At 33.6% G+C, this 25,090-nt stretch overlaps 1 protein-coding gene across 2 annotated transcripts; it reads right to left on the bottom strand.

The window, feature by feature from the left end:
* On the bottom strand, positions 1–24,387 carry LOC110019244 (2-oxoglutarate-Fe(II) type oxidoreductase-like). Of its 2 annotated transcripts, none has more exons than XM_020716839.1 (11): positions 24,143–24,220; positions 21,839–22,034; positions 18,842–18,940; positions 18,203–18,254; positions 3,305–3,426; positions 3,090–3,190; positions 2,925–2,983; positions 2,235–2,291; positions 1,418–1,463; positions 596–675; positions 1–455 (listed from the first exon to the last, which is right to left on the bottom strand). In XM_020716839.1, the coding sequence occupies exons 2-11, from the start codon at positions 21,975–21,977 to the stop codon at positions 359–361; spliced, it is 852 nt and encodes a 283-aa protein (XP_020572498.1). In that variant the 5' UTR covers positions 21,978–22,034; positions 24,143–24,220; the 3' UTR covers positions 1–358. The 2 variants fall into 2 exon arrangements, with proteins under 2 accessions (XP_020572498.1, XP_020572497.1); XM_020716838.1 differs by having other exon boundaries at positions 2–455; positions 24,206–24,387.
* Positions 24,388–25,090: the final 703 nt, after the last annotated feature.

Raw genomic sequence — 25,090 nt, 5'->3', positions numbered from 1 at the left:
CATACCATTCCATCAATTAGAGCAAAAAAATAACCACATGAAGAAAGAAACAAAGAATCAATGACAGATGCATGTCTGAGCATAGCTCAGCTTCAACCCATTAGCTCCTTTGTTTTTGTAGAACAAATCACATGTAATCTGAACATAGCTTAATAGCTTAAATGCCTGACAAAATACTCTAATATCAAGTTTATTTTCACCTTATGCACCTCAAGTGGAGTATATTAACAAGCATTCAGAAATTGGTGATGACAGATGGACTTGAGCAAGAGATTAGCCTTGCCCCTTTGCACTAAGTTTATACCAACAACATTTGATATGCGCATAGGCTAACCATTTATTCAAAATATCATATCATTTATTTACTTGTTGCTTGCCCATGATATGAGCTCAGGTCTGCATGCGTATCTTTGAATCGCTGGCACATGTATGCAGAACATGTTATCGGCGGGTACCTAAAGATAAGTTAGTCAACAAACTTGTAAATAGTAAATAGCTTTCTCAACTATTAAAAAAAATAAATAAAATGAAGAATTAAAGAACAGAAAACTGAAATCCCCAGTTTTACATCAGATTTCATAAGCATATAACGCACTTGGGAGGGTTCGTCTCAGAAGTGCATGATGGTAAACACTCTGCAAGGTATTCGTGGCTCGGGTCCGCAAAAAATGCAATCTGTTAAACCAGGATTATAATTAAAACTAATGGAATATAGTTGCTGATAAATACAATCCGCATGAATAACAATTTATCCTATATGGGGAGAGAATACACAACAAACAACAGTTTCTTTCCTTAATAAGATGAGACCAAATCAACATAAGCCCTCCAAGAGAACTTATTAAAGTTATCATGGACCAACCAAAGAGCTCAATGACTCGAGCGAAAGAAACATTTGCCTAATCTGAGAAGGCCTCCCCTAACTCAGACATGTTCATTCAAAACTAAGAATGATTGCCTAGCCCCCAGGCACTCACCCAGTTCAGGGGAGCACATTTGGTTCATAGAAACTTGCCCAGATCAGAAGCACTGGCATCACCTAAAAGCATTCAACCCCGAGTTATAAAAGAAATCCGATGACTCCCTCCATTCTGCTGCCAGGCGACCTCGCCTAATCAATCGACGGCCTCATCCACTTGGCCGCAGAAGCCTCTTAGGAACCCATAAAGACAGCCATCCACATGTATTCTCTAAAGACTTAATTTCTATGTATGCATGTCTGAGATGGTCCAATTACCTTTTCATCAATTTATTACTTTCAGAAAAATGTAGCTCTTGCTATATGGCCAGGCAAAAATGACATAGTTCGAAACTAGACCATTAAGAGCACAAGGAAAACAAATTTCTAAAAACAATATTGAGACTAAAAGCAATTCCCTTCTGTTGATCCAAATAAGAGTGGAGTGATGGGCCTTACAGAATAGCGTTCTTGTCCATCCAATACAACACGGTGAAGTGTGGATCTGCGCACAAATATTAACTTATGAAAATTATATTTAATGGAATACCAATAAATGATATGTTATATATTCAAATTAAATTAAACATCACATTAAAAAAGTGTAATTTGAGATTATGTTTGCAAAACTTAACAAAGGGGAAACTAACTGAAGGTCTGAAGGTCTAGAATACAAGCTTAGAATTGTGCACTCTTAAAATGAGAAAGCCTGATATTGGAATTAAAAAATAGAGAGAATACATTACAAGGCAAAATGGTGACTTTTCTCAAGAGATCAAAATAATTTAAAAACATGGAAAAATCTGAGTCAATTTTCCTAAAAATTACTCCACGCATTAAAAGAACAAATAATAAAAAAACAATTCATCGTCTTTGAAAGCATGAAAAGTATGTTTTTCTTCAAGCTTTTCGTGGTGGGTCATCGAGGAATATACAAAAATGTATCTTATCTCCCTTATTTTTTATGCATGCTAAATTTTCTTGCACTATAGCCGACAAGAACCATGAGAAACTTTAAAGCCTTTGACCTCAGAAGTGATGAACTTATATGCCTATCCTGTAGAATGAATTTTTCCTATTTCATAACAGAAACATGATAACATGAAATGGGACAATAAAGCAGAAAAACTTGCAAGGTCAATGCAGAAACAATGATGAAGTGGAAAAGTTATGCAACTAAATATTAAAGGCTGCTTTTGCTATTCAATAGAAACAGTTTGATAAACTGAGATAAAGACATGAAAAAGGAGAACTACCTACTAAGGCAGAGTCATACCTGAAAACATCATTAGTCAGCCGCTCAAGCAAATCACCAAGATTGACAATGAAACCTCTGGAATGGCAAAATACATGTTTCAAAGTTAACAACCGATTTTGAGGCAGCTATTGTTTGATAATGATTGGGGATTTGGAGGAACAATAAAACCAATTTATTTATGCATTCATATCTTATAATTATGAATAACAACTTAGACGGATTATAATCTTTCATCATAATGGACAAAAGAAAATCAAGATAGTTGTAATCATTTTATAATAAAAGCTCAACACTAATACTAAATTGCTGAACTAGATGTAAAATTGAGAATATGGAGCATGCATAAGCAACATTCAGCGAGGATTTCACAATCAGAATCAGGGCAACAGAGGAGCATTAACACAGTCAATTCAATAGGATTCAATGTGATGGCTCTTCAAACCAGGATCAAATGACTGCAGGACAACTATAGTTCCCCAGCTTGAACTTGGAAGAGTTCAGGTATGACTATAATTAGGTTCAGATTAACTATCCGTGATGGAAACCAAGTGACAACGCTAAAGAGCAAGTAATAGCAAGCTTCCTATTTTTAAAAGAGTTCAGGTATGACTATAATTAGGTTCAGATTAGCTATTCGTGATGGAAACCAAGTAACAACGGTAAAGAGCAAGTAATAGCAAGCTTCCTAATTTTAGATGAGAGATTAACCCTTTCAATGTAGTGACATCTTCCCATATCTGAGGTCGGGCATCCTTATCCTTGCATATCTAACAAGAGTACAACACAAAGTAGTAGCATCACTAATAAAAAAAGAAAAAAGAAAAAAAAAACAGACAATGGAAACTCTATAGTGACCTAAATTTCTTATATTACCTGAAGACCCGCCACACCATCAGTGGCCAAGAGAGTAAGCAAACCAAAATCAGAGTGTGCTCCACATCCATATATTCCCCTTGCAGGATCAGAAACTTTATCTGAATGACATAAATAAGAAAAAAAAATCATTCCGCGCATACATCACAAAGTATCAAGAAAAATGGACATTAGGAAGAAAAAACAAAGGATGTCCTGTAAAGTGCCTTAATTACCTTCATAGTGAAGAAGCCTCAACGTTGCAATGGGCTCGCCTAGTATTTGTGGCCTAACAAAGTAATCAGCATCTAAATCAAGTGCAAGAGCCAGAATCTTAGCAATTGCCCGGCACACTCTCCTGTAAACATGTGATAAATAGTCTCAGAATCTTAAGTTATGAAATTTCAACCACTGCAACTTTGGAAGTGCAATGTTTGGCATTGAATATCAGAGCTATTGATATCTTCTATGTTTATTATTTTCTATTTTTAGTAGTTTTTACTTTTTAGAATTAGCTATTGTTGGTATTTTCTATTTAATTTTTCAAGCATGAGAATTTTGTGGCTTTCCTAATGTGGTAGCATTCTCCTATTATTTATCTTGTAATAGAGTTTTTAGAAATTGAAGAGAAATAATTATTTTTTGCCTCCTAAAAACTACAAGGTATCGGGGCCCATCTTTTCCTTCGAAATGGCGACCTAATCCCATCAAGATTGTATGCAAGTTTTGTTCTTTGTGACCGACCCCTCGCGATACAGTTTCGATTATAGCTAGCTAGGAATGCAACAACTGGATCACAACTAGGAAGGCAGCGACTGGATTAGGACTAGGAAGGCAACAACCGGATCACAACATTCAAAGAACCTTGGCATACAGTCGCGATTACAGTCAGTTGGGAAGGCAACAACTGGATTGCGGTGTTTAGAGAACCGAAGTCACCTGATTCGACGGCGTTCAAGGGATCTAGATATGCTTCCGCTCGGTTTTGATTTCACGGCTTCCTCATGATTATGTCGTCAAGGATTCTAGACCTACCACGACATAGAGAATTTCAACTCCTTGTCACCCGCCTTTGAAGCCGTAAGCTACTTCACGACGCAAGGCTTCTTTTTGACAGTAACTTTCAGCGCATATATGTTTTCATCTTTTTCTCTTCTGCCTTTTTTTACATTGGCGGCGGGCTTCTAAGTGGTGGCTTCTCAACGGCTAGTTTCTTCTCAGTCTTCAGCGCCATTGAAATTTGTACTTGGAGAGAAAGAGGACTTCTTTCTGTTCCTCCCGTTTTCACATAGAAGTCTTTCGTTCCAGAGTTTTGTGAATCGAAGAATCGAATTGGATCGAATGTATGCCCATCAAATGCTCAATATGTTTCAACCCCTTTGGCTTCTTCTCCATTGGAGCCACCAAATCCGCTACTCCTCTTTAAGCGTCGAAATATTGAATTTTCAAACTCATCCTCTTCTTACTCTGATGATGTCATACAAGTCAACAATGACCAGCGCCTAAAGAAATCCTACCATTTCTACCGGTTTCGGTAATTTCAAAATCAATTCTCCCTACCCATGGTGGTGCGAGCATTGCAAAAAACCATGACATTTTAAGGAGACGTGTTGGAAGCTTAATGTAAACCAGCAAAATGGAGACAAAATCTAAATCTGAAGGTTGGGCCTATGAAGCCACTGTTGATGACATTTGAGAGCGTTTTACCAACTCAAAATTTCACCAAGGTGCAATTAGATGACCTGCACAAGTTGTTTCAATCTCCAATATCCTCGTTGACTTCGTTTTTATCTTCAACATAAAAAGTAATTCTCTATTCATTGTATTGTTAGGTGTTAACTCTAATTTTATTCAATCTTAGATAATTGATTCTAGTGCAACTGATCATATGACTGGTTCTAAGTTATTCTCATCTTATAAACCTTGTGTAGACAATAAAAGAGTCAAAATTATCGATAATTCCCTCCCATTAATTCTTGAGATATTAACCATCAAACTCATCTCATTTTTAACCCTTCATGATATGCTCCATGTTCCCAATTTATTTATAATCTATTGTTCATTAGCAAAATTACTTCTTATTATCAATGTCAAGTTAATTTCTACTCATTTTGTTGTGAGTTTTAGGTATAGACCACTAGGAGGATGATTGGTAGTGCTAAGAAAATGAATGGACTTTATTATTTTGACGACGGATTTAATGCAAATAGATAATGTTAAAGTACTTTCAATTTAATTTTTATATCCAAACTACGGATTTAATGCAAATAGATAATGTTAAAGTACTTCTTTCAATTTAATTTTTATATCCAAACAATAATATTATACTATAACATTATAAGTTAGGTCAGTCCAATTTTCCAGTATTTAAAATTTTTTGTTTCCTAGTTTATTTCAAAATAAATATTTTTCATCTTTCCAATGTGAAGTATGTCAATTTGTCAGACATCATCATGCATCTTTTCCACTCCAAATTTATAAACTGCACATTTTATTCTGCTTCAAAATGATATTTGGGATCCTTCTAAACTTCTAATACACACTGAAAAAAAAAAAATGCTTATCTTTAGTGATGATCACAAAAAATTAAGTTAGATGAATTTGTTGAAAAAAATTAAATTGGAAATAACTTCCAAATAATTTTACATCATGGTAGAAACAAATTTTCAAAAAACTATTCAAATATTATGGAGAAATAATGACTGAGTTTATTTTAAAAATATTTTGAGTTAATGTTTTTCGAAAAATAAATAGTATATCAAAGCTCTTGTGTCGACACCCCACAACAAAATGGTGTAGCTGAAAGAAACAACAAACAATTTTTGAAAGTAGCTCGGACATTACTATTTACAAATTAGGGGACAATATTTTTTAGACGAAACCGTTCTTACTGCTACATTACTCGTTAATAGAACATGCAATAAAATTTTGAACTTTGAAACCTCTTTTTATATTTTTTATAAACTTTACTCAATAAGTTGGTTTTCATCTTCTTTACCTTTAAAGATGTTTAGGTGTACGGTATTTGTTCACATTCATAGTTATAATCAAGAAAAATTTGAACCTGGAGCCATAAAATATGTGTTTGTTGATTATACTCCAACACAAAACTAGTACAAATATTTTGATCCTATTTCTAAAAAAATATTTGCTTCCAAGGATGTCATTTTTTTTTTAATTACAACTCTTTTTTTCACCTAATCTTCAAGGGAAGGGAGACAAAACAAAGATTCAACCACTGGTTTTTAGGACTTTCTTTGAACCGAAGTCTCACAAAATAATACTTCCCCAACCTGATTGTTTAACCTGAATATCCAAATATTATATTAGGAGAAAGTGGTTTGAGTTTTTAGATATTAAAAATGATTCAGATTAAGATATTAATAATCTTATAACAACAAAGAGGAAAAAAGAAAAAGAACTATGAAGTTGATAACATTTGACATTGTTAACTAGCGACAAAAGATAACTCAAAAGAAAGATTCTATGAATCAATTGTATTGCCCAAAATCCATGAATCCTCTAAGTAATGTCCTCACTGAGTATTTACCCCATGATCAGTTCACTTCATCTTTGAGTTATGAGTCTTCTAGTCCTAAACCCGAATCAAGTCCTAATCCTAAATCTAAGGGGGTAAGGTCTTGCACCTAACGTTCATTGTCTCATTATATGTCATACAAAAATATCTCACCTATGTTGTAGGATTTTACCACACATTTGTCTTTTATGGAGATTTCCAATATTGTGCAGGATGCTCAAAAAGTTCCTGCGAAAAGTTGTCATCGAGGACATGAAAACTCTGAAAAACATGATATGTGGGAATCGGTTGATTTATCTAGAGGAGAGAAAACCATCAGATGAAAATGGTGCTTACAGTTAGGTATAATTTTGATGGCTCTATAGAATGGCGCAAGGCTTGATTGGTTTCCATGGGATTCACTCAGACGTATGACATTATCTACTTAGAGACATTCACCTCGGTCACAAAACTAAACTCTATAAGAGTTCTTCTGTTATTTACAGCTAATCTTGACTGACCCTTATAATAGTTGGATTTAAAAAATACATTTCTCAACGAAGACTCAGAGGAAAAAGTGTGCATGGATGCACCTCCAAGATTTAGTAAGAAGTTTGGCACAAAGGTAAACTAATAAAGTCCTTATAGGAATTGAAGTAGTCACCGAGAGCGTGGTGGTTTAAGAAATTTAGATTATTTGTTAAAGGACAGGGATATACGCAAGGGCAAGGAGATCATGCAATGTTCTGCAAACATTCAAATGATGAAAAGATAAACATACTAATTATGTATGTGGATGATATAATTCTCACCGGAGATGACATATATGAAATGAACTAGTTGAAGACTTCCCTCTCATCAGTTTTTAAGAGCAAGGACTTAGGATCTTTGAGATATTTGCTTGACATAGAATTTGCTAGATTGCATAAAGTGATTGTTCTTTCCCAACGAAAGTATGTTTTCTTGATCTATTAAAAAAACTAGGATGAGTGGTTGTAGACCTACAAACACTCCAATTGATCCTAATCAGAAACTGAAACTAGGAGATGAGAAAAAATGTCCTAGTAAATATAGATCAACATCAAAAGCAGGTAAGAAAGTTGATATATTTATCACATACACGATCAAATATTGCATTTGATGTAAATTTTGTAAGTCAATTTATGCATTCGCCCTCTGAGAAACACCTTGAAATAGTTGACGGGATTATCAAATGCCTAAGAAGTACACCAACTAAAGGTTTACTCTTTTAAAAGACCACACAACAAAACATCGAGACATACAACGATGCAGACTGGGCGACCTCGATTATTGATAGGAGATCGACGTCCGGATAATGTACTTATATATAAGGAAAATATGGTTACATGACGAAGTAAGAAACAAAATTTGGTGGCAAGGAATCGAGCTGAGCAGAATATCAAGCTATGACTAATGGAGTATGTGAGATGTATTACTGAAAAAAATTCTTGAAGAGCTACAGATCCTAATAAACATGCCAATGAAGTTGCCTGTGACAATAAAATTGTCATAAGCATTGCAGAAAATCTGGTGTAGCAAGATCACACAAACATGGCGGAGATTGATAGACACTTCATAAAAGAGAAGGTTGATTATGGAGCTAATTGTCTGCCTTTCACTCAAACAACACAAAAAATAGCAAATATATTTACCAAAGAATTTTTCAAGCTTAGTTTTAAGTTCATTGTAAGTAAGTTGGGAATGATAGATATATATGCTCCAACTTGAGGGGGTGTCAGAATTTTAGGGATTTCCCCCTTTAATATATTTTATTTTTATTATTTCTTTTTTTTGGTAGTTTCTACTTTTAGAATTAGCTATTTTTTATAATTTCAATTTTTCTTTTTCAAGCATGATAATTTGTGTCTTTCTTAATGTGGTGGTCTTCCCGTGATATTTATCTTGTAACAATCTTAGGAAATTAAAAAGAAATAATTATTTTTACCATGCCAAAACCTACAAGGGCCTTTTTGAGGCTCAAATGAAATTGAAACAACAAAATAACAAAAATTTATTGCACAACATAAAAGGCTAGCATAAAAAAAAAGCTGGTATCAGACATGCTCCAAACAATTAAACATATGGCATTAAAAAGATTCTAGTAAGAATTCAACAGCTAAAGTAAGCATATAAATTTAATATTATATAAAGTTGGGTGCCTATCCAACCCTAGGAAAAAGCTTTCTAAGTATCGATGATCCTCCTACATTCTATGATTTCGACTTCCACTGCCAACTTTTACAACAACATCAAATTTATATTCCTCAACCTCATTCCACAATAGCCTTTGTTTCCTTTGCTCCTTTGACTCATTTCCAATCTCCATTTTCACACCTTTCTCTTCAACTATTGTGATTTCATATGCCCTCGACAGCCTTGGTATAATCACAAGAAAACTTGTGAATTGTTTTTCTTAACACACTTTTCAAATTTGTTTGTTTACTCCATCACCATGTACACAACAAAGCCTCAATACTTAACTTTCATGCGGGACTTCAATCTTTCTTGGTTTTGATTGTGATTAAGGCCCCGTTTGGGACAGCGATAGAGCTACAGTGCGGCTTGGAAGCCCCAATTGGAGGCATTTGGATACTCCGGCTCGACGGTTTTTTGTCTTTTTACAAAAAACCAAAGGAAACGCGGCCACAGGCTCAACCCTGCAGTTCGCGTTCCTTTGTATATCATTGGTCGGGCTGCCCCTCTCCTCACCGCGATTCGTTCTCTTGCATGTCTTGCCCTAGCGGTGCGCTCTTCTCCCGCGATCTTTGCCCTAAACTCTCCTCTCTCTCTCTCTCTCACTCAATCACGATTCTCACGGATAAGATTACCTCTCTCGATGAGTTCTCTTCTTCCTCTCCTCTATCTACTCTACGGTTCTTTCTAAGTGCGGTGGTTCCTTTTCGTGTTGTGGTTTGTGAACGCGGTAGTTCCTCTATGTTGTGGTTCTCCGTGTGGAAGTTCATCTGTGTTGTGGTTTCTCTGTGATGTGATTCCTTTGTGTTGCGGTTTATCTGTGTGGTGGTTACTTTGTGATGTGGTGCCTCTTCTTGTTGGGTAATCCTTATCTTAACTATACTATTTGCTTTTCTTTTTTGAAATATGTATATGGCCAAGATTTTTTTGATTTCCTCTTTACGTTGGTTCCTCTGTGAAGTGTTTTTTCTTCGTGCTTGGTAATTTGTACCCTAACTTTTTTATGGATTTTGATTTTGCAAAAGGCTTTATGCCTGAGAATTTGGTGATTTCTTCTGTGCGGTGGTTCCCTTCCTGTTGGTTAATGCCTACTATGCCAGAAAATTGTGGTTTTAAATTTGGCAATTACTTATGGTTAATTGGTTTTCGGTTGATATTGGATTTTGGGCTTTTTGGAAATTCCATGTGCGATGACTTCGAAATAGGTGTTGGTTTTTAGTTGATAATGGATTTCAGTTTTATGCTTGCTCTTTTACGTCCTTGATTGATGAAACCAGTGTTGGTTTTGAATGCACATTCAATGGCTTGTGATCACGTGCGCTTTTGGGTTGATGGTGGATTATGTGCATTTGGTTTATGTTGGCTTATGTTGTTTATTTGGTGGATGTTGGGGTGGATGTGTTTGTGTTGAAGTATGTGGATATGGTGGTGAAGGGTGGTGAAGGGTGGTTGGTGTGTGAATGTGGAGGTGGAGGTGGTGATGTTTGAAGATGTTTCTGTGTGGGTGAGGTGGATGTGTTTAGAGGTGGTGATTGAGTATCTGTGTGGTTGTGGACGTGTTGGTGATGGTGGTTGTGTTTGTGTGTGGGTGAGGTGGTGGTAGGTATTTTTAGTGTGGTTGTGGATGTGTTGGTGATGGTGGATGTGTTTGGAGGTGGTGCTCCTGTGGTTGTGTATGTATTGGTTAGTGTGTTGGTGTGTAGAGATAGTAGTGTTGTAGATGTGTTGTGTGTGAAGATGTTTGTAGTATTGTTGTGTGCGTGGAGGTGGTGACAGTTGTTATATGTGGTGTTGTGATAGTGTGGTGTGGAGGAGCAGTGGCGATGCTATTGTGGTATTCTTTTTTCTCTCTGAGCTGTGTTAAATTTTTTTTATGGGAAATGTTTAAGTTGATAGTTTTTTTTTTATGATAGTATACACAATGCTTAAGACCAAAGAGGTTGGTTCATCTGCAATTTGGGACAAGGATACCAAAATGATATTTTTGAGACCTATGTCTCAGGGAGGTAGGGTAGGGAAATAGGTCGATAACCTATTTCAACAATGAGAGATAGCAAAATATCATCCAAAAATTTAAGGAAAGTACAGATAGAGAATAAGATAAGATGCAGTTGAAAAACAAGTGGATCAGCTGAAAAAATATTGGAAAATCTGGAAGAAATTGAAATGAGAAATCATGAGCTTGGGTTGAGATCCGATAAAGCGAATAATTGATGTTTCCGATGAGTGATGGGTTGAGAGACTGACGATGAACATTTTTGAAACATTCACCGCTTTTGTTCATTTTAAAAAAAAAATTCAATTCTATCAACATGTCAATTGAATTTGTAGGTGATATCAGCCGCTAAAAAAATTTAAATGCGGAGGCATCGATCTTGAGCTGGAAGAGAACTTAAATCGTACGTTTGGTGGTGTCGTGGCCATTGGCAACAATGCATGTGCCCCTAGTGAGGCGGGGTTTGGTGGCACCCCTGCAAATTTGGCAGCGAACCAAACAAGTGATTCTAACGAAGGCCTCAGCCCAAATTGCATTGAGGTCGAATCCACTAGCCGATCAAAGCGACCTAAGAATGAGAAGAAAAAAGAGGTGGTTGCTTTCATTAGAAGTCAGATATCACAATTGGTGGTTCATGCACTAAGAAACCCTGGCCCACCATAAGTAACATCTGTCCAACATGTTATACGAATTTTGGAGGCAACTCCAAAAATTTACAAAAACATGTCGCTATACTTGTTCTCTATGAAGTTGCTTGAAGATTTGACCCGGAAAGAATTTTTCATGACAATAGTCGTTGACTGAAGGATAGATTACCTACATTATTTCATGGGAATAGTAACAATTGAAGGATATTTTTTTCACTGAATTCTTGTGGGACATTTCATATTTGTTATTTATTTATTTACTTTTAACATGTTTTAGACATTTTTCACAAGATGTTTATGGTATTTTGTGTTGTTTTAGACATTTATACTATTTTGGAAACGTCACTTTACCTGAGAGTTTTTCATTCTTTATTATGTTTTCTATTTGCTTCAATAATGTTAATTTGATGTTGGTTTTGTTTATAATATTATATGATTGCAGTTAAATCGCTGATGTTTATGTGTTAGCTACTTCGACACTGAAATACATGGATGCTAATAGAGAGATGCATAGGAGAGTTGTAGCAGCACTGTGTTTGATTTTTTATACGAGTATTATAACTCGTACATAGAACGCTCCCCTTGCATGACATCCTCCTATGTTGGCGACAAATGTGTTGTGAAGCTGCTTATGGGCCGCCCAACAAGGTTTATCAATATGTTTCGCATGACAGAGGTGGTATTCACCGATCTGTTGGAGAAACTTCACAAAAATCATGGAATTCATGGCTCCACCAGGACAATATCGATGAGAGGACTTTTGGTGTTTGAAAGAAGAAATGTGTTATACTTCACGATATGCTAACTTACCTGTTTCTGAAACAGAAGCAAATTGCGATTGTCACAATGACTCTCCAGAATTATATTCGATGTATCATTCCTGCAATGACATCGACTTCCGTAGGGCAGACCACTTCACGATATGCTAACTTACCTGTTTCTGAAACATAAGCAAATTGCAATTGTCACAATGACTCTCCAGAATTATATTCGATATATCATTCCTGCAATGACATCGACTTCCATAGGGCAGACGAGAATCATGCATATGTCCCAGTTGAGGCAGATGAGTATCGGCTTGGACAGTCCCTATCACAAGCGAGAATGAGGTTCTCGAGACATGCACTCAAGATAGGAAAGGTGTAAGCGAGATGATAGAGTTGAGAAAACAAATTACAAATGTAATAGTTGGAGGGTGATTGGAGGAAATGTTACTTTTTATTTTTCTTAATTGTAATGGTTGTTGAAGGCATTTACCGTCTATTTTATTGGTATTTTATACAGTTCATGTATAATTATGTTTTTTATGCATTTGATATTTATTGTGGTCATTATTTTTTTCAAGTTGTATATGTTTTTTTTACTTCTGTGTTTTTTGGGTTTTGGAAGTTTATGATGAGATGTCTGACCTAATGATTTCTACTAGATGATCTATATGTCGCTATTGACTGGTGTTACATGCGAAATCCTAATAAAGGCAACCAAATTCCTCTCTTTTTTCGGTATTATGGTTTTTGAGATTCTTCCGGATGACATTTTTTGGTGATCTGCATATGTGACACAAATAAGTTTGGTATTACGTAAGTTAAAGACAACCAATAACCCTTTTTTTATAAGGTTTGTTATCTTCTTACATTAAACAATTCGTTGGTCTACATACCGAACTCTCAAAGACTTCGCAATTGCATAAAATTTTAACTAATTACTTCTATTATTAATTTTTGCTAGTATTATGTCTAAGATTTTGTGTTTCTAAGCCTTAAGAAAGGATTAGCTCAAGGATTTTTGGTGCCTCCAGAGGATTGCACTTTTACTACGGACTTCGGTGTTCCCTGCTCACTTCGCGTCAGCCACGTAGCTACGGAGACAGTTTTACAAAAGCCCACGAAGAATCACAAAAAATTGTGACTATTTTCAGTGGGCAAATGGGCTAGAAGATTGACCGCCGAGAGTAATCGGGTGTGGAGAGTATCCCTGAAGCACAACTTATCTCGTGACATATATCGTCTGCATTTTAAAAATAATATAATCATATTATAAATTATTATTTTAATAGACATTTTCTTAATTTTGGTAGTCATGTTACTGTTAATTGAGATGTCTATCTTTATTTTTTAATATTTTGCACTGAATATTTGCTCTCAAGTATGGAATGTACTGGTAGTAATAATTTTGTCACAAAAAACATTACTAAGAGGGACATAATGGTCATTTGTCCATAAACAGTTACAATAAAATTGTTTTCAAGCTGCAAAAAACAACAAAACCAACTTATCCGCAGTAGTTTTCTGTGGCAGCAGCTGCGCTACAGCTTATTATTAAGTTGCAGCTGCCCTAAACAGACCCTAAGATTATGAAAGTGAGAATTATAATTGCAAATATACTTCAAATTATCAATCTTTCTATCAGGTTATCGATCTTTTTGTTGAGAGACCGCAACTTGTGCTTTCTTTGTTACAAGATTTAGGGCTTGTATCTTCCTAATTTTAGGTCTCAATAAGGGAATTCTTTGAAAAGGCTTTGTTAAAAATAGGAGAGTTTGACTTAACAATAATTTATTTCTGGTTGGATATGTTATCCTTCAACATGCATTTGGGATTCAATTCCTATTCAAACTATAGAATTAAGAATTTTTAGAAGAGATTATCTTCTTGTACAAACGTGAGTCTAGATTCAACTATTCGCTTAGACTTCTCAAATGTTTTAGAGTGTGTATATTTTATATGTAAAAGCCACACATATCAAAATTTTATGAACTCCATAACAAGCAAGCAAGTGAAAGCTATTAAAAGATGGCTAAACATTTAAAGTAAAAGATTAACTATGGGAAACCATTTGCTTAAACTTTCCTAGATGCGTTTAAGAAATTAATTTGAAAATATTTTTAAAATCAGTACTTTATAAGTACTTAATATATTAAATGTTTTTATAAATTACAAAAGCATTACGAAACATGTTTTTAAAAAATACAAAAGCATTTCATATCCAAAGAGAGACCCATAAGATTACATAAGATAATTATTTATATTAACACTTCAAAATATGTTTGAGTTTTTAAAATAGTATTATGGTGTATTTGCAACATTGTGATACAAGAATTTTGAATCTTATTTTACAATGATGTAAAAGTTCAGTGATCATTACCATTGATAGGTAAGAAATTCGTAAACCAATAGAGAATGGGACTATTGTTGAACTAAATTTAAGCAAAGTGACAGATTTTATAAAGTTTTTCATAAATTTTCTACCATACCAAAAGGTAGTACTTCGAAATAAAAAAAAATTATGAAGGTAGCTCAAGACAGAAAATCGTAGTAACTTCTGAAAACTTATGAGATTGCAAAAGTTCATCTGAGATAGAAACATCATAATTTCAGTATCGATACATATAAAAATAAAAGTAGCAAAATTTTGTAGTGAATTTTTTTAAAGAGATAAAAATGTGAGCAATTACCAAGTAGAAAAATCAAACTAAAATTCTAAGTACAAAAACAAGCACGAGAACAGCTACAAAATTACAGAATTAGCATATTGTATATATTTCTTGTGTTTTTGGAGAACCAAATTTTCATCAGCACCTCTGCATCACTTTCTCTATGATTAGTAGGGGCCCCATCCTCCATGTATTTTCTCTTTTTTTTTTTTTTTTTTTTTGCCAAACTTTAAGGAAAATCATTTAGAAAGAAGATTGGAGCCTCAAAACAAAGTACAAAATTAACCTCCAAATCCAATTTATCGACCAAGAACAAGCAACAATTTTAACAAAAAATCTTGATTATATCCAACAATTAAACACTAGTCAAATAGTATTTTTCCCCTTATGATTAAAAACTAAAGTGTGCGAGGAAAACTGTATCCCTCTCCAGCCCTAGAAGGGGTATTTATAGATCTAAAAAATTGAGAAACTCACAAAAAATGTTAACGATTTTTAATTTTCTTATTGATGAAAATACTTATAAAAGAAATTTATTACAAAAAAATCACTCATTGTTGTAAATATGTGAATGGCTATATAAGAGTGAGCGGGCGTGCATAATGTATGTGCTTGAGCAAACAAGCCATTGTTGACTGGGAATGGCCGATCGGCTCTCCAAGTGGGTATCCACACATCGAAGCCTAATTTTGGGCTCAACTAAAAAGTTTTTGGAATTTTTTGAGTTGTCTAAAAGTATTTTTGGCTGTTTTGAAATCAATTTCGGTATATTCAAAGCCAAGAGAGCATCTACAATTAAGTTCAAGCAAATTTTAAAAAGTTTAAAGCAAATATTTTTTTGACAATTCTAACTGAAATTGACAAGCGAATTTCAGATAATGGGAAAGTCCAATTTAATGCCTACAGCATGTTCATGCCTTGTACAATATTCAAAATTCTAATTCTATGCCATGGAATTTCTTAAAACCTAGAGAAAATAAGGGATGATTGATGTCACCCAAAAAATCTATTTAATAAGGCACAAATCCAAATAATGTTTGGGTTAAAAATTCAAGAATTAAATTTAGCTTCATCTAATCTCTAATTTCAACAAATTTATAGTCAAAATAAACATCTCAATGAGATAAAACCATCAACGCTTGAAATGATCAGATCCATTTCCAAATGAGCCTGAATTAAGCACTTTAAACATAGTTGCAAACTTTGGTGTATTAATTGGATGACCATATGATCATTAAATCTTGCATTTTCATAGCAAATCAAACATCTCAATGAGACAAATGCTATGAGCTAATGATTTCTAAATTTCAATATCCTGAAGGCATTTAAGCGCTCAAAAAATACTTTATGATCAAGGGGATTACTTCATGCCTTCTAATAAAGTGCTTTGATTTTTACCTACAATTATAGAAAATGTCAGTACCAATAATTATAAATAAATTCTCATTCTCTGTAAGAGATATAAAGTTTTGAATAAAGCTTAAAATTCTAAAGAATTCTAGGGCTCTACTTGAGCACTATTGCCAGATCATGGCTTGACCATGACTGTCGGACCACTATCGCCAGACATCCATCATTAAACTATCATCACCTAACCATCATTGTTGGACCATTACCATCAAATCGTTACAATTAAACTATTGTTGTCATCAAACCACCGCCGTCATATTCCCCCAACAAACTCACTGCTAGTCCCCCCTCATTGGACCATGGCTATTGATTTTCACTATCAAACTACAGTCACCCGACCTTTGACATTGAATCATTATTTTCGACATTCTCCATCAAAAAGCTATTACCCAATCACCATTGTTGTAATGCCAACACGCAACCACTAGCACTGCTTCATAGTTGTCATCAAACCATAGCTGCTTAATCATTACTGTCAAACTGTCACCACCCAACTTTCATCGTCAGACAGCTATCGCTTAACCACCATTGCTTGATTGTGAGGGTACAATACTATTCTAGACTATGATCATCTGACCATAATCTCCTAATTATGATTTCTCAGCCATCATAGTCAAATTATGATTTCATAACCATTATCGTCTGACTATAGTTTCCTGACCATTGCTTGATTGTAGCTCTCAATAACGGTGGCTCGACTATAGTTTTCCAACAACTATCATCTGACTACGTGGGTACTGGCCAACTTCGCTACTTGCCATCACCTATAAAGCCAACACACACCTTACACATATGCCATCACTTATAAAGTTTATACACATCATTGAAACTAATATCAATGACTACCAAATTTGTTAACCGTTATCGCCAAGAACACCATCATATTTCTTCACCATTAAAGACGATGCATTAACAATAATTAACTCGAACTTGAGACATCAAAGCCAATATTATAGTGGACTTCCTGCTCCCTGGTCACAATCAAACTCTTGCAGTCAACTCCAATGCCTTAAAAGTTCTTCTAACATCCATCATATAATCTATCTTCTATTATATCAACACATTTTAACACGTTTCTAATTACAGGGCATGACATCATTTGTACTCGTAGTGGAATCATTTCAACTAGGCTAGACCCAATAATATGGCTCTTTCTGAATTTTTTTACATAAGCATTTGCATGCCTCTTGCAATATTTTTATTATTTATGTGTAAGATAAATCTTAATGCAAAGTTAAGATGTTAAACATTCTCTTTAAAACATCGAATATGCTAGCATGCAACATTTTCCTACAATTTTTGTTGCTTTGTACAAATCTTGTTAGTTATTTGCATATATTATTGGATTTGTTCAGGCTAGATACAATCTAGATTTATATGAGTTTATAGTTTTTTGTAGGGTTCACAAGGTTTCAAACATTATGTATTATTCAAATATAGGACCATTGAAGTGATAATTGTGTTGAAATTTTAAGTATTTTAAATTATTATCTTAAGTATTGCATATTTAATAAGATTAAGAGTTTGGTACCATTGACGTTTTCTATGAGCTATATAACTTTTGTACTTCTTGTATTAGATAGACATAAAAAATCAAGACATCGAGACATTGCCATCACTTGCACTAGAAAGATTGTTCAAATGGGTAAATATCAAAAATAGATTTGTTAAAAAAAAATTATACAAGCAATCATAAGATGTTATTTTCAGAGATAAATTAGTAAGGCTTTAAAAACAAATTTAATGAGAATTGGTTAGGATGACAAGGCACATTGATCTGAATGAAACAAAAGTACTCATATATGTTTAGTGGATGGTCGACTATCATTCAACATGTAGTTTTAAAGATTAATAATAATTTAGTTGGTAAGTCTACTAAATAAAAAATTTAATAATAGAAAGTAAAAGATGCATTACAAGGCCTCTATTTGGTACTGCTCCATAATCTGCCTCCAGCCAGGTAAAATATCTTCAAAAAAACCATAAAGAAAAGGTAAAATTTAGAAACTGAAAATATTTGAATCTAACTTTTAAAGAAATTTGAACTCAATGATTCCTATTGCAATTTGGCATTTGTAGCAAAATGCATAGCGATCATGCAGGTAAACCAAAGGTCCACAAACTAAAAATATTTAATATATTTAAGGTAAGTCTTTATTTAGAAACACAACAACAATTAAAATATTACCAAAATTACACCAAGATCCACATAGCAATTAAGGGATGTTAATGAGCATGCCAATTAATAGACGCCATGACTTACCAGTTTAATAAAGTGATACTATGTCAAAATATTTAGAAATAGTTTTAGATTAAAAATAATGTATATAGTTTTCCTATGCTACTTGACTGACAACTATTATTTAAAAAACATGGGCATAAAAAAAAAAATTGACAAAGATAAAAAAAAACCTATTTAAGTAATTTTCAGATCTCTAGTCAATCAAGTTTGGACATTCACTTCAAGAAGTCGGCAATAAAAGGCTAATAAGTTAGGGGAAACTAAGGAAATGCCTACGAAACAGAAAAATTAGGAAACATGATACGGTACTTAACCTTCTGAAGGCCATTGATTTGGACCATAAAAGGGTTTCTCCGCTTGAGGGTCATCTTCAGGTACTTCAATACCTATGTAATATCCTTCTTTGAAATCACCTAGAATATAAAAAAATATCACATTTTACCATTCAAAAAACTATATAAAACAATAGTCACACAAGGAAATATTCAAGCAACTTCAAAGTAAATAAGTTAACTATGGATCCAATGGGGGATTATCAGAGGAAATATCTAAAATTGATTATGTAATGATGGAAGATGAAATTAATTAAAATGGATGACAAGAAGAGTTCCTTAGTAGCACCATGATAATGCCCAAGGAAAATCATATAGGAAAGCACATTCCCTGCTTTATCTCATTTGCTAAAAGAATGTCTCTATTTACGTTGCTTTTATTTAACTTCCTATTATATACTACAAGTGTGAAGCTATAACGAATTTTCTTTTTTTGTTGTCGTCTTTTGTCATTTCTCTGTTAAAATATAAAGTATTAGTTTGGTCCGCAAAAATTAAAGAAGGAAATAAAAGAAAATATAAAGGGTAAAAGAATTGAATTGACATTATTTTTCATCAATTTTATTCATTGAGAAGAAATTAAGCGACAGTTTTTATCATCATTATTTGTTGGATCAGAAATTGAGTTGTCCCTTATGATGAGGACACATGTGAGTCATAAAAATGACCCAATAAATTTCATTGCATTTTTCCCTAGAGTTGAAAATGGGATTGTAAATTAATAAATTGCACTTATTCACGTTATCTAATGAAATTCAATTACTTTTAATTTCAAAGGAACCAAAAACCCAATATGACATCAATATTACATATGATATAGTAAAAGTTGAGAAAAGAGAAGTTAAAAAAATATATATAGATTTACTCTAAAAAGGCTCCATATTGAAAGGTGCTCTCTTCTACTTTGAAGTTTTAAAATTTTAGAAATTATGAAAGACTTTAAGATTGCAAAATCTGGACAAGATCATTTCCTCTCTATCTAAATTTAAAAAAAAAATACATTGAATTTTGAAAAGGATATTGTTATCATTTTGTCAATTATTTTTTTGCTTGTTTTGGGGGCATATTTGACTTTTAAATTCCTCGTTGTTGCATATAAGACTATATGCATACCTATCCATTTTATAATAAAGAATTGACGAAAAAAAAATGAAAAAGAGATTAGGCAATGAGAATGACATCTTATTCAAAAATTCAAAAGCTTTAAATTCTTAGATGAAATATTTTCCTTCTCATTCTAAATTTTTAAATCTAAAAAATATAAGAGTATAAATTCAAAAGGCTGATATCTGGTCAAATATGATTAAACTAATAGATATTTTTAGAGTGACATTAAACTTTGAAGAAATCATTATTAGTCTTTCAACCTTTTTGCTTTGGGGACATATTATTTTTGAAATCAAAATCATGAAATAAATTCTTCTGATTTGCATTTAAGACTATAAATTAGTCATATTTGATACAGATTTATAATGCCATTATATTTTTTATTTTTAAAAACTTATTTTATAATTTTTCATGAAAAAAATCTAATAAATAAACACAAAAAAATAATATTTTCTTCCATATTTTTAAAACATATGTATATAAATGAGACATTAATTTATCAAGATATAACCTAGCAAATTTAAAGTTATAGACTCCAAATAATGTATTTCTTTTGGTTAAGTAAAATGAGATTAATTTCAATCAAAATCTCTAAATTAAAAAAAAAACATTTTTAAAATGCTAGATCTTGCATATTAGGCAAATTGGATGAATACTAAAGAGCCAGCTCAAGCAGCATTTTCTTCGGTTCCTATGTAGAGGCCACAGGTTCATACTTGGCCTGCAACATTCTTTAAATTAATTATTCATCAGCTCCTTGGAAGATTTTGATATGTCACTAGTCATGTGCCCGCTAATTTATAAATGGCCTCATGCCGATTTAATTTTAACTAGCCTTATGCTCTACATTGAGCTAATAAATATTTGGAATAAATTTCTATCCATAAACGAAGCTAAGTGGATTAATCATTTTTTAGACCACACAAGTATTTTGCATTGAAAAATTGCGTTTGATTCTGGATAACTTTTTCCTTAATAAGTATGCTATCAATTAACTGAGTGCCAAATACTTTGGTTAGTAAGAACCGTCAAAGCAACCTGCTTAGATCTTGAATTCGAACCTTACCTACACTATCATAATTCCCATTTATCAAACTATAGGGTGGAATAGCAAATAAATTATGTTCCATATTCACATATTTTAAGCTGGAAAACTAAAATTTCCATCATAAGAAGAATTAATGGCGTTCACTATAAATTATGAGTACATCCAATCATAATATGGGATTTACATACCTACAATATAAATGGGACATACAAATCTAATTTATTGTCAAATCATTCCCATGAAAAGTTTGAAAACTATCATGTAAGTCTCAAAAGAAAAATATAATTCTCATGAAATATAGGTGAGTAGTGATATGTATCATTAACCATCAAAATGCAACAGGTTTTTTTTGCTTGTGGTACAGAAAATAACAAGCTAAATAGTTTACATAAAGGTAAGTTGTCATTCCTCATTGAAAGATTTAAATATGTTTGAAGATAAATCTTTCTCCAAAGGATTGAAAAAAATAACATAGTATAAAGAAGCATGCATATCTAGTAAAATACTGTTTTAAGTGCCACTTATTTATCATACTTTTTAGAAGAAGGCAATATGGAGTGCACTTTCAAAAATCCAACCACCTCAAAACTCCAAAGAAACAATGCATGGTATTCTTAGAAAGTCCATCAATTATAATGCCATTTGGAAAGTCAGGTAGGATGCGGGCTAATATCATATCGTGACATAATGGTGTTAAAATTGTGTTGTGCACTAGACACAACTAAGCGACAAATTTTCATTCAGAGAGCCAATTTATGGTTCAATAGGTATAATTTCCTAAAATTGAAATCAATATGAAGCAAAGCTAATGTTGGGAAACAAACCTTGCGCTTGATTTTCGGGATCCAAAGTCTCATCTAGTGTGGGTGTATAACCTCGATTCTTTTCATTGCGAAGCAACTCCATTTTTTTCTTGAATGGGAGATCAAAAAAGCTTCTACTCTGGAAGAAAACCTCATTCATGAATTCTTCGCTAATTCCATGATCAATTACATAGAAAAATCCAGAATCTAGGCATGCCTGAAACAAACATTTAATAAAATAACGGTGTTGTTAGGCACCAATAGAATACAACCACTCATCAGGTATAAAAGAGACAAGTATGGCAATATTGAATATATTAGGTGGATGTGTGGCTTTACACTTAGAGACAAAATGTGAAATGAATATATCCGTGATAGGGTTGGTGTAGCTCCTGTGACGAATAGAATTAGAGAAAGTCGTCTTAGATGGTTTAGTCACATTAAACGTCGACCATCTAATAATCCGATTAGGAGAGTAGATGTTTTAGATTCGACTTGTGCTAAGAAAGGAAGAGGTAGACCTAGGAAGACTTGGGCTTATTGTATTAAAAACGATCTTAATTTACTAGAACTAAATGAAAATATGACACTAAATAGGACGCAATAGAGAAAAAGGATTCATGTAGCCGACCCCACATAGTGGGATTAAGGTTTTGTTGTTGTTGTATTTTTCCCCCAACCTTTTTTGCCTATGCAAAGAACTATCATGCAAGCATTTTTTTTACATAATGAACAATAATAAATCACAAAGTATTTGACTCAACCACAATCTTAAAATATTAATATTCACCTCTAATTACAAGATCATCGGTACTTTCCTTAAAATATCGCCTCATAATAACTTACTTTAATCTGTTATCATATTTCCCTTTGTGATAATGCCCATAAATACTTACCACAAATAAATAACAGAACTAATTGCCAAAAATATTTAATGCCACATTTAAAACCAAAGAACAAGAGAATGAATTTATAAGTACAACTACCAGTGCCCAAGATAGTATTTTTGAGGTATCATCTGGGAGTTAGCTAAATTTTATCTTCGTGTTGCTTTAGGATTTAAAAGGATTTTTTAAATCATAGAGCAAGAAGGATTTAGTAAATTTTCACTCTCTGTGGTAAATGGTTTGGATCTCATATTCATTTAAATTATAAATGCTGATATATAAACTCAAATAATTCATCAAATTTAATGAGACCTATTGGTGAGATTCATGCCAAATAGTTCTTAGGATTTAAGTCTCTCTACGTTTAAAATATTTACCAAAACTTAATGGTAGTCAAACAGCGCCATAATAGGATGAAAAATATTTGGGACAGATATACTAATGCTTAGCTAAATTTATTCAGGATGGGTCTCAATGTTGTTGGATTGACTTTGAGATCAATGTAGTACATAAAACATCAATTAGAATCTGTATTATGTTAAACTCAACGTCAGTTTAATAACTTTGAAACTCGTCCTGGCTGAAAATTTGATGAATATGCTGAGCCAATTCTTTTCCTTGTAGGATGACCATGAATATTGACATCTAGTAATTGGTTCCCTCAAACTATTTGCTAATTATGCCCGCACTATCATATAAATGATTTTAAGTAAATAACACCATAATATAATTAAATTCACAAAATAAAAAATCAAAAGCCCCGCATTATTATTGAAAAGAAAAACTTGGTATTATGAAGAAAAATCCTAAACTAGCATTGCACAACTTCAACCTTAAATATGTCAAATGAGTTAAAGTACTAAATCTTATACAGAACAGAAACGAAGTGCTACGTCATGGGCTACGTCATGGGAGCCACCTCTTGAACCCTGAATGGGACAAAGTGCTATATGGTGGGAGCCACCTCTTAAATCTGTATAACCACCTCTAGAATCCTATCTACTTGGTATGGATGACTCCAAGGTAAGAAAATTGACGAGAATGTCACCTACTTAAGTGAGTAAGATTATAATGAAGTCGAACTCTTAAACATCGAGACGCCTTTGATGTAATTGTGAAATTTCATTAGAAACTCTAAAGTTAAACATGCCTATGCTGGACTAATCCTAGCATGGGTGACCTCCTCGGAAGTTACACGGACGGTGTAAAACCATGAGGCAATTAGGCCAAAGTGGACACCTTGATGGGTACGGGTGAGAGTCCTTGCTGTCACACAAAGATCATATCCGAATCCAACAAAATTAATGAATGAAATAACCGAAAAACTTTGGCTTTGAATTATAAAACCTCAAACAGATTAAAAAAAAAAACCTAAAATAGAAATGCAAGCAACGAGAAAATCAGTAAAATATGAAGAAGTTTAGGTTCGGGCGACAACCAATTAGCCAAAACCATGATTTCAGGAGAGGACGAGAGCAGAGTGATCAGAGGGAAAACTGACTTGCTTGAGGAGGGAAGTGGATCTCTGGATGTCAGGATCTGAGATACTGATGCAGTTTAGGACCAACCCATTTGCTTCAGCGGGCATGGCTGCCCCACAAACCAGCGGCACAGCCCACTGCTTGTTCTGTAGAGAATGCTTCCTGCTCACCTCGCTCTCTTTCTAATGTTGACTTCGCAATCAGTGTATTTTAACTGGGGATATGCAGCACAACACTTAAAAATATCAATTACATACAAACCACCCGAATCTTGCTATTTACAAATTTACCACACTCTTTTTCACTCATATTTCAAAATACATGGTAAAATGTTAATTCATATTTTTCATTTTTATCAAATTCTTAATAGTTTGATCGTGAGGGGCGTGAATATATTGGTTTCGTTGTTCAAAAAAAATTACGGGTAGTTAATTTGTAAATTTTGATGTTTCAGGTGAGTCGTACGTAATTATGTCAATTTATAAAATTAACATCTAAACAATAGGATTATGTATTTATGTGTGCCACCATCAAGTTATTGAGAAATTGATAAAAAATGAAAATATATGAGTTGAGGAATTATAAAGAATTTTGAAATTGGAGTGAATTTGAAAAATAGATAAAAGAAGGTGTTGGATGTGTGTGTTTGTGTGCGTGTGTGTGTTGTAAGTTGACCCTTAAAAGCATTATAATCTATTTTTCTGTAAGGTGAGGGCCTGTTGACATTACATTGATGGTCGGCCCCGATCGGACGAGTTTTGTTTGGTGCAATGCGAACAAATCAGGCCCTAAATTGGCTTGCTCGTGAGAATTTATCCTTCATATGACTTCGTATGGAGGAACGAACTGTGCGGATACGTCTAGAACGTCATTTTCGCTTAGGGAGGTCCATCCAAGTCTTGTCA

This window comes from Phalaenopsis equestris, unplaced genomic scaffold (assembly GCF_001263595.1).
Source record: "Phalaenopsis equestris unplaced genomic scaffold, ASM126359v1 Scaffold000054, whole genome shotgun sequence".
NCBI classification, from domain to species: Eukaryota; Viridiplantae; Streptophyta; class Magnoliopsida; order Asparagales; family Orchidaceae; genus Phalaenopsis; species Phalaenopsis equestris.
The sequence above is the reverse complement of the archived record's forward strand: the minus strand, read 5'-3'. Positions and strand labels throughout refer to the sequence as shown.